The sequence below is a fragment of the Perognathus longimembris genome, chromosome 21 (genome assembly GCF_023159225.1).
Source record: "Perognathus longimembris pacificus isolate PPM17 chromosome 21, ASM2315922v1, whole genome shotgun sequence".
Taxonomy (NCBI): domain Eukaryota; kingdom Metazoa; phylum Chordata; class Mammalia; order Rodentia; family Heteromyidae; genus Perognathus; species Perognathus longimembris.
Window position 1 is genome coordinate 4,851,088 of NC_063181.1, and position 15,990 is coordinate 4,867,077.

A 15,990-nucleotide genomic window follows, 5' to 3' on the forward strand; every position below is an offset into this window, starting at 1 on the left:
TTCATGTATACGAGGCAAGCACTCTTGCCACTAGGCCATATTCCCAGCCCCCCTGAATATTTCTTTTTTAGTAAATAAGCAGTAAGTGTTTAATGATTCCCAGCTCTGAGCTGAGCTGTGGCACTTTCATTTACAGGAGGAGAACCTAGGCAAAGTTGAGTTTATAGTATGAACTAAAAGGGAGAGGATGGGGGAGGGTACCACATTCACATACTTTTTATTATGGTATATTGTGTAATCATTGAACTTTACTATTAGTTTTTGTTAATCTACTGTGCCTACTTTATAAACTTAACTTTATCGTAGGTCTGATGAATAGGAAAACATGGCATGTGTAGACTTGGTTCCATCTGTGGTTTCTGGCACCAACGTAGGGTATTGGAACATGTCTCCTCTGGGCAAGGGATTGCTGTGACTTAGGTGACTGGGGAATAGGGCTAATGTAGCCTCGTTGTGCAGTGTGGGCTTTTGAGCCTCACTGCCAGCTTAAGCTCTGAGTTCCAGTCCCACTTCTCTTCTTCTAGCTGTGCTTTCTTACCTTTTTTATATGGTTTCCTTTGAAATAGGCCTACTCATGGGCTGGGGTATTGCTATGATTACTTCAGTGATAGCTTCTCTAATGAGATCAAGAAGAAAAATGTGATTGATAGTGAATCTATAAGTCGAGGATAAACCCAATAATAACAGAGGAGAGTGCCAGGTAGAAGTTGGCGTCTTGATATATTTACACATGAGGCATTGGAACAAGAGCTCACCTTGAAAGAAAAGAATTAGATGCTTTCTGCTTAGTTGGTGAAGGACAGAATTAAATAAACTGGTAAAGGATGAGAGCTGACAGCTAGAACAGAATTAAGTTAATAATAGCACTGAATTTTGTTTAATGCTACCCTGTGTCAGTGATTCCTCACTGGGTGGCAAATGGGGCCTCCACTGGACATTATGACGCACAGCTCCTTGCTTCCATCTCATGCTCCTGCTCCCCTTTGAATCTGAGAGTTACTCCTAGTGAACTAGCACTGTGGGTAGATTTATTGATATTCAGCTCTGGGAAAAGGTTGAGGGCAAGCAATCTGCATGGCAGGACTGTGCCTGGGCAGGGGTATTCTGGGCTATGGGGGCACCTGCCTCTTGGAACTTGTCAACCACTTGTCCCTGCTTTGCTCCCTCTGCCCACCTGCAGAGCCCACTAGGGAGCCGGTGCCTCCCCTACTTTCTCCTGTGCACGAAGATCTGGGAATTGTGATGCTTCCTGCTCAGATGCACGCAAGCTCTAGTCCTCTTGAGTGCTTGATGGAATCCTCCCCACCCCCTTTAGCTGGCATCCTGAGACCCTCCTAGGACTCCTATGTCCTTTGCTGGCGCCTCCTAATGCAGGCCTTGAACTAAGTTTCCCAGGGACCTCGTCCCTTCTCCAGGAGCTCATCAGTCTCATGGCAACTGTCATTCTTGTGTTTATTTCAATTCTGACCCAGCAGGCACAAGCAAACAATCTTGTTTGAGCAAAAGGTGCTTTCTTTTCCCCAGTTCTCTTCCCTTTGGACATAATTCCACTTCATTTTGAATTAATTTTAGGGAGTGGCGGGGAAAATATTTTGACAGACAGACTTAATTTACTGTCATAATGTAGTTTCTTTTCTTATAAAAGTTAACTTTTGTACTTCTGGTCCAGATAGCCTCGTGAGTTCACACAGAACCATTGACTCAGTGCTAAATGCAGAACAGGACAGGGACAGTTAAAGTATCTTAAAATACTATAGCCATGTCATCATTACAAACAGCACTCATGACCCTTCCAAAAACTATCAATAAGTGGAGCTGGGAGAGTATACGGGGCTTTGGAATTGGGCACAGGTTCTCCCAAAATGATTGAAGTACAACAGAGCCTTGTATGGTTGAGGACTACAGCCAAGTTCACCATGGGAAAACTGATGTGCGTGAGGCGCCTCCTTGACTGAAGGCTTCAAAAAGCTGAGACAGTATTGGCCACTACCACTGAGCTGAGGCTTATGTTAATAGGAGGGAGTTGAGACAGTGGGCCTGGGAACCCCAGGGCTGAAAATGGCAGTGTAAAGGGGCCATTGGGAAAGGGCAAAATGCATTTGTGTAAACCATAAGTACTCTCAATTAAGACTCAGAGGAAGCTAATATAAAAAGATACAAGCTGAGAGTGGTAGCTCATACCCATAATCCCAGCTATGTGGGAGGTTTAGGTAAGATGATCTTGGTCAGAGGCCACCCTGTGCAAGAAACAAGACTTTATGCAAAATAACAAGGTAAAGAAGGCTGGATGCATGGCTTATGTAGTAGATCATCTGTCTGGCAGGTGAGGGAAACCCTGAGTTCAAACCTCAACAAATTCACAAGCAAGCAATTCTCTCCCCCCCCCCCCCCCCCCAGGAAACCATTATTAGGAAGGCCAGCAGCCAAGTCTGTGACTGGGAGAGCTTGATGAATGGTGAACTGGGGTGAATTTTAAACATTCACACTTAAAATTAATTACAAAACATGAACCATGAACAAATGGATAAACCATTTAGACATCCAAAGAAGACAAAAGATAAAATTAGTAAAGGAAAAATTGCAAAAGAACTACTTCATCTTTTGGTAATAAGCAAAATGTCATAATGGAAACAGTCTGTTTTATCCCACTGACGACTATCTTTATTTTTATACATTTGTATTAGCCTCAGTTAGTTGTACAGGGGTTTCATGTTACCATGTCCAGACATGCATAAAATGCACCTTGTCAGGTTGACAAGACCCTGATCCTAACCCCCACGCCTGTCCTTCTCCCTCCTCCTGACCCAGCCAGTCTCCCCAAGCTTCACCATGCCCTCCTTCACCTTCTCCACCTGCCCCCTCTCCCCCCACTGTCCACACCCCAGACAGGACCTGTAGTATATTTCTAGTATTCCTTCTTACTGCTTTTCCCCGTTTGTTCAAAGAGGTTTCATTATGCCATTTCACACTTGGATATAAAGTAGTTTATACAAATTGACCCCTTAGTCACTTTCCCTTTCCCACCTCATTATTCTGTTGCTGAACACCTTCAGTGAATTTCATCTTTCTGTCTTCCTTTACAGATACACGCTGTGTTTTGGTATTGTTCGTCTTCTAATGCTTGCCTAATATTTTCCTCCACATATATTTTCTTCCTACTTTTTGTTTTCTTTTGCTAGTCCTGGACTTGAACTAAAGGCTTGGGCACTGTCTGTGAGCTGCTTTTACTCAAGGCTAGCGCTTTACCACTTGGGCCACAGCACCACTTTCAGCCTTTTCTGTTTAGGTGGTACTAAGGAGTCAAACCCAGGGCTTCATGCATGCTAGGCGAGCACTCTACCATACCACTAAGCCACATTCCCAGCCTTCTTCCTACTTTTAGTGCATATCTTCTTGTGCAGATGGGTAATCATATTCCAGGCAGCCATAACCTTTTCACCAATGTGATCATTTTCTCAGTATAAAGTCTTGTGTACTACCACCATACAATGTTGAACTTGGGTATATTCCACTTTAAGTAATCTACTATTTTGTAGTTACTTTCGGCATGCTGTGGTAAGCATCTTTTGGTTTTATTATTTAGAAACATCTTCATTTTCTTTGTCTACAAAAACAAAACAGAAAATGTATGCAATAATAAACAAAGATCACTAATATCACCATGCAAATATTAACTTGTTGCCAGGTGTGGTGATTCACCTATAATCCTAGATTCTCAGGAAGGTGAGATCTGAGCATCATGGTTCAAAGCCAACCTGAGCAGACAAAATTGAGAAACTGTCCAATTAACAACAATAACAAAAAAAAGCTGGAACTGGTGGCTCAAGTGGTAGGGTGTCAGCAGCTATAAGAAGAAAAAGCTTAGTGAGAGCACTAATGCTCTGAGTTCAAGCCCCAGCACCAGGACATACACACAAGAAACTTACCCAAAACAAAAATAAGTTCTGTAACTGTATGTAGGTGTAACATCGTTACATTCTGCCTATTGTTTTGTCACTATTGTGAGCAGTTCTACTATTGTGAGTGCTCTGACGTTATAATATCACATGTTAACATATATGTTCCTTTACATACTGACCTTTTCACTTTTCAACAGGTGTTTGCTTATGATCATTGTTTCTGGTCCATGGACGAATCTGTCCAAGAAAAGTATGCAGGTAACAGAATACAGCCTCCTGGGCACTATTAACAGTACAGGAGGGGTGTTTCATCAAAATGATTGTATCTTTTTATGTAGGTTTTTTGCAAACACTGTACAGAGTTGGGGTTTTTATGGTGTGCTGTTCTTGGTTTGAGATGATAGAATTACACAAATACGGTGTCTGAGGCGGTTGTCTTACTTGAGCCTCCGGGTCTTCCATGGGGCCAAGAGCCACCAACTAGGCACCGAGGCTCCCTGGGATGCCCCTGCAGTGGTCTAGAAAGGCCACTGGTGTAAGGAAGGATGCCCAGAGCCAGGTTCTGAAACACCTGTCGGAGCTTCTGCTTGTCTCTGTATTGGAGAATGGACCATATTACTTCTGAATTTGTTTTTGCTCTGAAAGTTTGTTGTGCTACTTCCTAAATGATGATTGTCTCAAGCCTCATTTACCACACATTTAAGGCTGCAGTTGCAACCTTTTATCCAATTCCTAACTCTAATGCCACTTGTTTTTTTAAAGCAGTCTTGTCTAAATGTTGGGAAAGAAGAGAGAAGGTATTATTAGCATATATGAATTTTTTGAACATTAGTACCCATTGAATAAAAGCATTAACTGAGTGAGATGAAGTTAAATCCAAACACCCCTAGATTCCAAGTATAAAATTCAGGTATTTATAATCACGAACCATAAGTGCATTCTGGAAGCTTCTTGGTTTGCATTTATTTGTTTAAATGTGGCTTATAGAGAACGCTTTACTCATTTTTTACTCCTGTGCTAACTAGAAATAATCTGGAGGACAGAAGTCTTTATCAAGTTTCGAAAGCTTGTTTGGAGACCAATAAGCTGATTATATATTTTGAGATTTCTGCTTGATCCTTGAGTTGTTTGTATGCTATTTCACTCAAAACATTCCTCTCGATGTCTTTTAGGCCAAGATGATGTTTTCAAGTGCCTTGGGGAAAGCATCCTGCAGAATGCTTTTGATGGCTACAATGCCTGTATCTTTGCCTATGGACAGACAGGTAATGTTAGATAATGTTCTGTTAATTTATTTTTTATTCCTTTTAGGAAGTACAATAGACTAAGTTAGATGATAAGGTATTTTTTAATGAATATAATAAAATAGTTTAAATCCTTTCTCTTGTTTTTCTCACATGGCACTGGTTGAAGTCCTTCTCTCCCTCCCTCCCTTCCTTCCTTTTCTCAGTTGTGAGGCTTGAATTCAGAGCCTGGGTGCTGTCCCTGAGCTCTTTTGCTCAAGGTCAACACTCCGCCTCTTTGAGCAACTGTGCCACTTTGGTTTCTTGAGTGGTTAATTGGGGATAAGAGTCTCCTGGGGCCTTTTCTGCCCAGGCTGGCTTCAAACTGCAATCCTTAGGTCTCAGCTTCCTGAGTAGCTAGGATTACAGGCATGAGCCACTGGTGTTCAGCTCAAGTCATTATTTTTTTTTTCAAAACATAGTTATAACTGTTAAACTCATCACTGGCCAACTCCAGGGCTCCAAGGATCCTGACAGAGAAAATATAAAAAAGAGTGTATTTGTTAGTATTTACTGGTTATAATTGGTAAGGATCTTGTTGGCTTCTTTGTCTTTGTGGTCCAGGAAAGAAAATATAAAGTGAACTAATTGTTTTGTAATAGTACACTATATAGCTTGTCCCACCAGAAACTGCTCTTTTCAGGACAATGTTTAGATGGCGTCTTTGTCAGGAGAGCAGAAGCTCTGAGTAAGGCCATGCCTCTGGCCAGCTGGGGCTCTTTTCCCCTCAGTTTCTTCAACTGTAAAATGGCTTCAAAGTCTTGCAGGGTGAGGTTGTCATGGCAGGTTGCCCTGTGCACACTTTAGAGAAGCCCGGTGCCTGGCAAGCAGAACAGTAGTTTTAGGTATCATGATAACGCTGAAGTCTTAAGTGACAAAAGCAGCACTTGCATAATGGAAAGCATGTTTGCAAAATCGTTGTGGAAATAGGAAAGCATCAGACTGCATATGAATGGTTACTGGTTCTGGATGGTAAGACTACAGTGATTTAACTTTATTTTTTCTGTATCTTCTGAATTTCCTCCTTGTTTCTGTCCCTCCTTGTTCCCCTCCTTTCTTCCTTCCTTCACAGGGTTCCAATAGCCTTGGTCGGCCCAATAGCCCAAACTGGCTGTGAACTTGCAGTATTCCAGCCCTGGTTTCCTGAATGCTGAGATTACAGACATATCCCGCAATGCTCAGCTTCTGATTTTTAAAAATGAATATGTGGAGGAAAACATTTTATATTAGAAAAAGATTATTCTTTGGTTCAGACATTGTTCCCAGACGGGTGGTAAGCTAATTTGTCCTGGGGCCTGAAGGAATAACCTGTATTTTTTTGTGCTGTGATTAGTGGTGGGAGCAGGTATAATAGTATTATTCATCTAGAGTTTTCAAACCTTTTTTTTTTTTTTGCCAGTCCTGGGGCTTGAACTCAGGGCCTGAGCACTGTCCCTGGCTTCTTTTTGCTCAAGGCTAGCACTCTGCCACTTGAACCACAGTGCCACTTCTGGCCATTTTCTATATATGTGGTGCTGAGGATTCGAACCCAGGGCTTCATGTATATGAAGCAAGCACTCTTGCCACTAGGCTGTATTCCCAGCCCCCCTAGGTATATTTTTAAAACATGATTCAGGTAGGTTTTTTTTGTTTGTTCGTTTTTTTTTTTTTTTAACTTTCTAAAGCATGTTTGCTTTTGGCTTTCGTCTTTACAATAGGAAAATTTTTGTATGTTTTAGTCTCATTGTTTTTGAACATATTTCTTTTTTTAATTTGGGCCTTTTGGTTGCTAAGTGCTAGAAATTTATTATGACTAATGAAAGAGGGTTATGCATCTAAACTTCTCAAAGAGACAATTCTAACTTTTCAGGGTCTGGAAAATCTTACACCATGATGGGTACCACTGACCAGCCTGGATTAATCCCGAGACTCTGCAGTGGACTCTTCGAAAGAACCCAGAAAGAGGAAAATGAAGAACAGAGTTTTAAAGTAGAAGTGTCCTACATGGAAATTTACAATGAAAAAGTTCGAGATCTTCTTGATCCCAAAGGGTAAAAACTAAGATTTCAGTGTTGGAATTTCGTGGACTAAATGAGACTAAATAAGTTGACTTAAATGAAATTCACATATTGAACTACATAGAGAATTATTCTGGTCCTAGGGCTTGAACTCAGGGCCTGGGTGCTGTTCCTGAGCTTTTGCTCAAAGCAAGGGCTCTACCATTTGAGTCATAGCACCACTTCTGGCTTTTTCTGAGTAGTTTATTAGAGATAAGAATTTTACATACATTATTGCCCAGGCTGGCTTCTAACTGCGATCTTTAGATCTCAGCCTCCTGAGTAGCTAGGATTACAGGAGTGAGCTACCAGCGCACAGCTGTGATTTATTTTTAATTGCATGGTGTAGCTTCCCGCAGCCCATTCTGGGATTTGAGCTTATGAGAAAGGCCCTGAGAGAGCAGGCAGAGCAATCGAGCAGGCATGTGCTGTCACACTGCCATCCATTCTCAGACACACCCAGAGCCACAAATAAAAAAATAAGTAGCAAGAAGTAGTCATTTAGCATCAGTACATCTGGTGCCCTCCAAGAATTTGTAAGCCAATAAATTTAGATGGAATTCAGTGGTTGGTATGCAGCCTGCGAAGAGAGGAAAGGACATAATCAGAGATTTGGAACCTGGTCTTTTAGATAGATCATTTTAAAGCTGCTTGAGGAGAAACAGTGTCCATGGCACTGATCTCATGGGCACTGACTTTGAAAGAGAAGTGGCTGTCAGCAGCAGAGCCTTCAGCAGTGATGCACTAACCTGCAGCGGTAGCCGAAGGTACTGCAGAGTGGATGGAGACTGAGGAGGCCTGATCACCGCCCAGATTCCCGCAGGGAGAGAGAGACAGACGATGGCCACAGCTGTGTCTGGCCATGTAAAAACAGCATTAGCAAGGCTAGAGGGCCACCGGGACTGAGGCCTACAGAGGATGGGGGAGAGAGTGAGTTACATTTGGATGAGGAACACAAGGGAAGATGATCTGACAGTCAGCCATCAAGAGAAATAGAACCTCTCAGTTCTTCCTTGACAACTTTCTTTCACAAAGATAACAATCCTCTCCAGGAAGACTGAATTAGTGTTTTTTTAATATATGTTAATTTTGCTGGGCAAATGTTAGTTGAGCCAGGCACCCTGCAAGTCAGGAAGTGCTCACAGTGTGGACAGAATGATTTGTAAACAAGTCACCATAGCCCAGTGCAGTCTGTTTTCACTTGTGGGAGAGGCTGACGTGGAATAGAGAGCAAAGGGGGAACGACTGACTGACTGCTCAGAGCAGAAGATTCCATGGGGGCACTTGAGGAGTTCTGTGCTGAGTGGGAGATTGCCCACTGAGAAGTTAGGAGAGAGCCATTCCTGCGTAGGGCACGGCTCATCCCCGAGTGTGGAGTGTAAAGCGCTCCCCCAGCAGTTCAAGGGGGCTGGAGAGCAGCATGTGTGGCACATTGTGTGCACTATTTATGCTTGTGGCAGATCCCTTTGGCGGGATTTACCAGTTCTTTAGTAAATAGTAATTGTAAAAGGAATATTTAATTTCCATTTCATTGAATCATTTTTCTTATATTCATTGAAATGATAGTTTTCCCACTCTTTAGTCTTTCAGTATGATAAAGTTAATAGATTCCAATGTTAAAGAACCTGAAACGCCTTCACACAGGCCCAGTGTTGTGTTTTTTTGGTTTTTTTTTTTTGGCCAGTCCTGGGCCTTGGACTCAGGGCCTGAGCACTGTCCCTGGCTTCCTTTTTGCTCAAGGCTAGCACTCTACCTCTGGAGCCACAGCGCCACTTCTGGCCGTTTTCTGTATATGTGGTGCTGGGGAATCGAACCCAGGGCCTCACGTATACGCCACTAGGCCATATCCCCAGCCCCCCAGTGTTGTGTTTTTAAACCTTTATTTGAGTACATTTTGTCTTTGTTCGTGACCAAGCTGGGTCTGTCGTTTTCTTTTCTTGCACAGCTAGCATTTATTGAGTTTCTATCTCTGCGCGGCCTATGGTATGGCAGGAAGGTTGTTCCTGTTGATCTGACGCGGCATTCGTTGTGGGAGTCAGTGGACGTCCCACTGCTTACCCTTTTGAGTGATGTGGCATTCACCACATATGAAGTAGTCTTTTTCCTCAGCAAAGATTTTAAAGTTTGCTTTAAATTCTTGAGGGCTCAAGTTCTTTGGTTTTATTTATTTGGGGGTCTTTCTTGAATTAAGTATTATTTCTACAAAGCCCAGTTGAGTTCTGTTAAGGGCAGTGCATTGTTAATAAATTGCTGCTTTCTTCCTCATGAACAGAAGCCGTCACACACTGAAAGTCCGAGAGCACAGTGTGTTGGGGCCCTATGTGGATGGACTTTCTAAACTGGCTGTCACGAGCTACAAGGTAACCACATCTTTCCTATGAACTGCTTAGACTTAGATAGCTTTTAGTAAAGCTTTTATCGGTTTGGTGTTCGTTACTTTGCAAAATTAAATTTACATTAACCACACTTAGTAAATTACTACTGAAACTACTTAAAAATGAGCTAGTAGAGACTAGTCAGTCAGCCAGGGCTAAATATAATGAGGCTTTAAAATGAAGCCTTGGGGTTGTCAGACTAAATGATCTAAAGAGGGTTTGGAAGAAGTCAAGTAATTTGCAAATTTCATTTTTTTGTTCTTATTTTATCCTGTGGCCTTCTTTTACCTTTCTCATAGTTAATGATTGTACTTTGAAGTATTTTATTTATTGCGTTAAAATTCCTTACACATCAGTCCTTTTTCATTTATGCAGTAAGGTAGACGTCTTTGGTTTTCAAACTTCTTAAAATACATAGGTCAGTTCAGGATTATGTTCAACTACATATACCATAAAATACAACAGGATTTTAAGTTTTTTTGTGAGGGGGAGGGGGCAGTCCTGGGGCTTGAACTCGGGGCCTGAAGCATAGCCCCTGGCTTCTTTTTGCTCAAGGCCAGCACTCTGCCACCTGAGCCAAGGCACCACTTCTGGCTTTTTCTGTTTTCTGTGGTGCTGAGGGAATTGAATCCAGGGCTTTATGTATGTGAGGCAAGCACTCTGCCACTAAGCCACATTCCCAGCCCAGGATTTAAGTTTTTCTTATCTGATTTGTTCACTATGTACCCCTCAGTGTCTAGAAGACACATGACATATGGTAGACATGAATGAAAGAATGAACGCTGACTTAAACAAGGCTTTTGGAGGCAGGTGGCTGGCATGGTGGCTCCATGGAGTTACCAGAGGCCTAGATTCCTTTCCCATCCCACCTGGAGAGATGCCGTAAAATCTGCGTTCCCATAGTTCAAGATGTCCTTACAACTAAGGTGATATGTGCCTATTCCTTTCAGGAAAATGCCCAGGGTATCTATATCCTACTTTACCTCTTACTTGTTGACACTTAATCACTCGGTCAGGCTTTGCTGCAGGGGCTCTGAGGATTGTAGTCTGTGTTGCCACAGAGGGCGGGCTAAAGATTGGGGCAGCTTAAGTTAACTAAAGGTGGGATTCTTTTACCTGGATAATAGGAGGCAATTCAATGGCTGTTTCACACATATCACTTCCTGTTCCTTTCCCAAATCCTTAGATGGTAGGTGATTTAATTTTACTTTTATTCACTTATTTTTGTGGTCCTGGAGACTAAATTCAGCATCTTCCTCATGCCAGAGAGTGCTCTACCACTGAGCTGTGTGTCCCTGTCCCCCGCATCCCCACCCTCCCCCCACCTCCTGCCTAAGTAGGTGATTTCATAACTCAGGAAAATTCAGATTGGTTAAATAAGTTGCTTAGAGCTCACAACATTTTTTAAGATTTTCATACATGCTTTATTTGTGATAGTAAAAATGCTCAAACATTCTAAACATTGTCCTACAGCTTATAGTATTTTAAAACATAAACTTCATAATCTTTCTTTGATGTCCTTTTTATTAACAGTAATAGCAATCTAATAGAAATCTGCGTCAAAAAATCAGTCTCTTTTTGTTGTTGTTGTTGTTTGTTTTATTTTTGCTAGCCCTGGGGCTTGAACTCAGGGCCTGAGCACTGTCCCTGGCTTCTTTTTCCTCGAGGCGCTAGCCAACTTGAGCCATAGTGCCTCTTATGGCCATTTTTCTATATATGTGGTGCCGGGGAATTAAACCCAGGGCTTCATGTATACGAGGCAAGCACTCTACCACTAGGCCATATTCCCAGCCCCTCAAAAATCAGTCTCTTGATGTTCAATTTTGTTTCATAAAGAAAATGTCTTTTATATCAACATCATCATGGCTATGGCTTGATGGATATTTATGAAGTATTATCTACCACTCACTCACTTTCGCACGTAAGCTCTGACATCCATAGGTTCCCATGCAAGGATAGTGCTTGCTGTCGTCGTCGTCTCCTCCTCTCCCTCCTCCTCCTCCTCTTCTTCTTCTTCTTTTTTTTTTGGCCAGTCCTGGGCCTTGGACTCAGGGCCTGAGCACTGTCCCTGGCTCCTTTTTGCTCAAGGCTAGCACTCTGCCACCTGAGCCACAGCGCCACTTCTGGCCGTTTTCCATATATGTGGTGCTGGGGAATCGAACCGAGAACTTCATGTGTAGGAGGCAAGCACTCTTGCCACTAGGCCATATTCCCAGCCCCTTCTTCTTCTTCTTCTTGTCTATTGTCAAAGAGAAGTACAGGGGGTTACAGTTTCATATGTAAGTCAGTGAGTATATTTCTTATCCAACTTGTTACCTTCTCCAATGTTCAAATTTTTTTTTTTTTTTTTTTTTTTTGCCAGTCCTGGGCCTTGGACTCAGGGCCTGAGCACTGTCCCTGGCTTCTTCCCGCTCAAGGCTAGCACTCTGCCACTTGAGCCACAGCGCCACTTCTGGCCGTTTTCTGTATATGTGGTGCTGGGGAATCGAACCTAGGGCCTCGTGTATCCGAGGCAGGCACTCTTGCCACTAGGCTATATCCCCAGCCCCCAATGTTCAAATTTTTAAGAACATGTCTGGTAATGTATACATGGGTTATGTTATTTTCTTTTTTTGTAAATTTTTCTGGTTATATAGGGGCTTTGAGCTGAGGGCCATGTACTTGCACTCTACCAATTGAGCTATACGTATACTCCAACACTTTTCATTTAAGTAGTTTTCTGTAATTTTTATTTAAATGGGCTTTTTTTTTTGCCAGTCCTGGGCCTTGAACTCAGGGCCTGAGCACTGTCCCTGGCTTCTTTTTGCTTAAGGCTAGCACTCTGCCACTTGAGCCGCAATGCTACGTCTGGCCTTTTCTCTATATATGGTGCTGAGGAATCGAACCCAGGGCTTCATGTATACAAGGCAAGCACTCTACCACTAGGTCATTTTTCCAGCTCTGTAGTTTTCAAATAAGGTATTTCATTTATTCCAGGGCCATCCTGGACTTCAGTCTTTTATTACTGCTTCCTGCGTAGCTAAAGTGATAGGTATGAGCTACCATACTCAGCCTTTTTATTGATCGAGGTAGGTTTTGTAAACTTTTTGCCAAGGACTGTTATTTTCCTATCTCTTTCTCTATAATAGCCAGGATTACACAATTTTGTTTTCGTTTTGGTGTGCATATATGTATGTTTATTTTATCCAGTGTGTTTACATGATAAACTTTTATTTTTTATAATTAAAAATACTTTAGGTTTTTCAAATTCTTTTGTAATTTTTTTTTAAAAGCAATTGTGGTTCTCCTGACTTAGTCTCCACAGTGATAGGATTCTAGGCATCAGCTACCATGCTCAATCAAATTTCCAAAGTAGAGGAGTACTAGCATGGCATATTTCTGTCATCTTGCATGACTTTTCTGAGTCAAACTGCCATTTTTTTCTGTGCATACAGGAAGTAATATACTTTATTTGGCTTTCAGAGATGGTTTTGGAAATTGTATTCTGTGGTGCTTAATGCTGAGTGGAAATAACCTGTAAACTACAAATGTTCCTGATTAAGTAGTGAAACTTGTGATGCATTTCAGAGTGCCGGGGAGTTCTAACACTGAGTACACAAATCATGAGACGCATTTCTGTGGTCTGTTTCCATGCAGGATATCGAGTCCCTGATGTCTGAGGGGAACAAGTCACGTACGGTTGCTGCAACCAACATGAATGAGGAGAGCAGCCGGTCCCATGCCGTTTTCAAGATCACCCTCACACACACACTCTATGATGTCAAGTCCGGGGTGGGTGTTCGCAGGCGTGACCTTTCCTACTTCTAAAGTGATTGAGGCTTACCCTTTTCTCTTTGGATGTTAGGTGATGTACAGTCCTTAGCTCTTATGTATCAGTCAGGATTCTGAGCAGAAGCAGAAGTCACTGTAGGTAAACAGAAGGGGATTTAGTACAGGGAAGAGAGGACCACAGAGTTGCTGGAACAGCTTAGGAGAATGGCTTCTAGACTGAATGTCTGAAGAATAATGTCCAGAATGGCACAGGTCTGGTCCAGTAGGATGGGGCCATCTTTGAGGAAAATCTGGAGCAGTGTGCTATATACCCCCCAGCTATAATCAGAAACAGGAATAAAGGGGTTGCTTCTGATGGGGCACCTGTCTCCTCTACCTTGGAAATGACACTCTACTGGAAAACCTTCATGAGTTGCTTGACAGTAGGAAAAGCCAATACGGAGGCACTTTACTTCTACTCTAAGGTCTCGATGAATAGGCCTTGGGTCTTGTCCTGAGCCCTGGCTGCTGGGGAGTCTAGGCTTTAGCTCACACCTTCTCCAACTGTGGTCTGCAGTAAGATGGGGCCAGAGTGATGGCCGCTGATGAGCTTGCGGGGTGTGAACGTGAGTGCTTCCCAGCGCAGTTGCAGTGTTACCTTCTGCCCAACAGCAGGGATGAAAGGAATAACTTGCACTGGGGCAACTGTATCATAAAATGACTTTATTTTGGTTTAGAACCTTGTGAAGAGTAAACTGAGTCAGAGATAAAAGTACTCTGTTACCTTGATAATTTTTTTTCCCCCCAAACCCTCAGTGCTGGGTCTTGAACTCAGAGCTTGGGCACTGTCCCTGAGCCTCTTGGTGCTCAAGGATAGCACTCTACCACTTGAGCCACTGCACCACTTCCTGCTACTTCTGAGTAGTTTATTGGAGATAAGAGTCTCATGGGCTTTCCTGCTCAGGCTGACTTTGAACACTCCTGAGTAGTTAGGATAACAGGCGTGAGCCACTGGTACCCAGCTTACTGTGAGAACTTCTGTGTTGACTTCTATATTTGTGTTTTCTCTCTCTTTATGCAAAGGTTTGCATATTTCTTATGCCCATCCCACAATATATCAGTTTCAAGTTCCAGAAGCTAAAATAATCACTCTGGTAAAGGGGTCTGTTTTGGCAGGATTTTTCTTTCCCTCCTCTTCTCCCTCTCCACTGCCCCTTCCTTCCTGCCTTCCCTTCTTTTTTGTGTTACCATCACAGCAATATCAGTATAACAACAGAAGTTCTCTTTGTTCCCTATTTACTTTTCACCATGAAACAAAGACCATAGTAAAGACTTTTTTTAGTTAAAAACATCTGATTTGGGAAGCTGAATATACATTTGTTAGCAGAATGTTTACCTTATGAAAATAAATACAAATGTATATTTTAAAGGAAAGTTTCAAAAATAGTCAGGTCTAGAGATTTTGACATTGGATTTCTGTATTTCCTGTTTTATTGCTGAAATATAAAATAGGTTACATATGTGATTTGGGCATTTCCATTTTTATAATGTCACAATTTTAAGATGTAATCCAGTAGCTAAAATCATAAAAGAAAGGAAAATTGTTTTTTTTTTCTTTTTTAGTTGGGAGGGGGTTGGATTTCATGGATAAATCTCCACACGTTTACACTGTATTCCAATCAATCTCATCTTGTCACACTCCATGCCCTACAACAGGGAAAACAGGGAATTCTTTTTTTTTTTTTTTGCCAGTCCTGGGCCTTGAACTCAGGGCCTGAGCACTGGAAGCCCTGGCTTCTTTTTGCTCAAGGCTAGCACTCTGCCACCTGAGCCACAGCACCACTTCTGGCCGTTTTCTGTGTATGTGGTGCTGGGGAATCGAACCCAGGGCCTCATGTATACGAGGCGAGCTCTCTTGCCACTAGGCCATACCCCCAGCCCCAACAGGGAATTCTTATATGTGAATAAGACAAAAACTTTTAAAAACAATGTTGAATTTTAAGGAATCTTTCTATTGTATAAAAGTTCGGTTAGTCTATTTTCATTTTTCTGTAAGCATGCAGATATTTTCCTTTGGGATCATTGGTAGGTATTTATGAAATTTTAAGCACAGTTTCAAATCATATTAACATTTACAGGTAGTTTTGTGTTTTTCTCTGAAAACTGTCTTCATTTATTTTCAGAGTCCCACTGTGGAGGAGAGCACTCTTTTTAACTCTTTCTCACATCCTCCTCCCCTCCCTGTGATCCTTTTCTTGGCGATGTTGGGGTTGGATTCAGGACCTCACACCTTCCAGGCAGTCACTCTGCCTCGTGAGCCATGCCTCCAGCTCTGAGAACATTGACTTGTCTTCCATCTGGATTGTAGCGGTCTATGCGTCTTTTCTGGTCGATTGTTATAATTCTCCTACAGTGATTTTTATACAGCACAAATAATTTTTTGCAATTAAAAAAAGGTTTGAGTAATGAGCCCACTTGGTGGAGACTGCCTGCCTTCTGCTTCAGTTGTCTGTTGTGTCTGGTTTACCCGCAGACCTCTGGGGAGAAAGTGGGCAAGCTGAGCCTGGTTGATTTGGCTGGCAGCGAACGAGCAACGAAAACTGGAGCTGCAGGTGACAGGCTGAAGGAGGGCAGTAACATTAACAAG

At 42.3% G+C, this 15,990-nt stretch overlaps 1 protein-coding gene across 2 annotated transcripts in view; it reads left to right on the forward strand.

The window, feature by feature from the left end:
• Kif13b (kinesin family member 13B) overlaps positions 1 to 15,990 on the forward strand; it is a 130,110-nt gene that overhangs the window by 39,063 nt on the left and 75,057 nt on the right. For both annotated transcript variants that reach the window (XM_048330316.1, XM_048330315.1), the window contains exons 4-9: positions 4,097 to 4,157; positions 5,072 to 5,164; positions 7,032 to 7,212; positions 9,491 to 9,578; positions 13,230 to 13,364; positions 15,877 to 15,989. In XM_048330316.1, coding sequence (XP_048186273.1) covers positions 4,097 to 4,157; positions 5,072 to 5,164; positions 7,032 to 7,212; positions 9,491 to 9,578; positions 13,230 to 13,364; positions 15,877 to 15,989 — 671 coding nt within the window. The remainder of the gene's footprint in view (positions 1 to 4,096; positions 4,158 to 5,071; positions 5,165 to 7,031; positions 7,213 to 9,490; positions 9,579 to 13,229; positions 13,365 to 15,876; position 15,990) is intronic.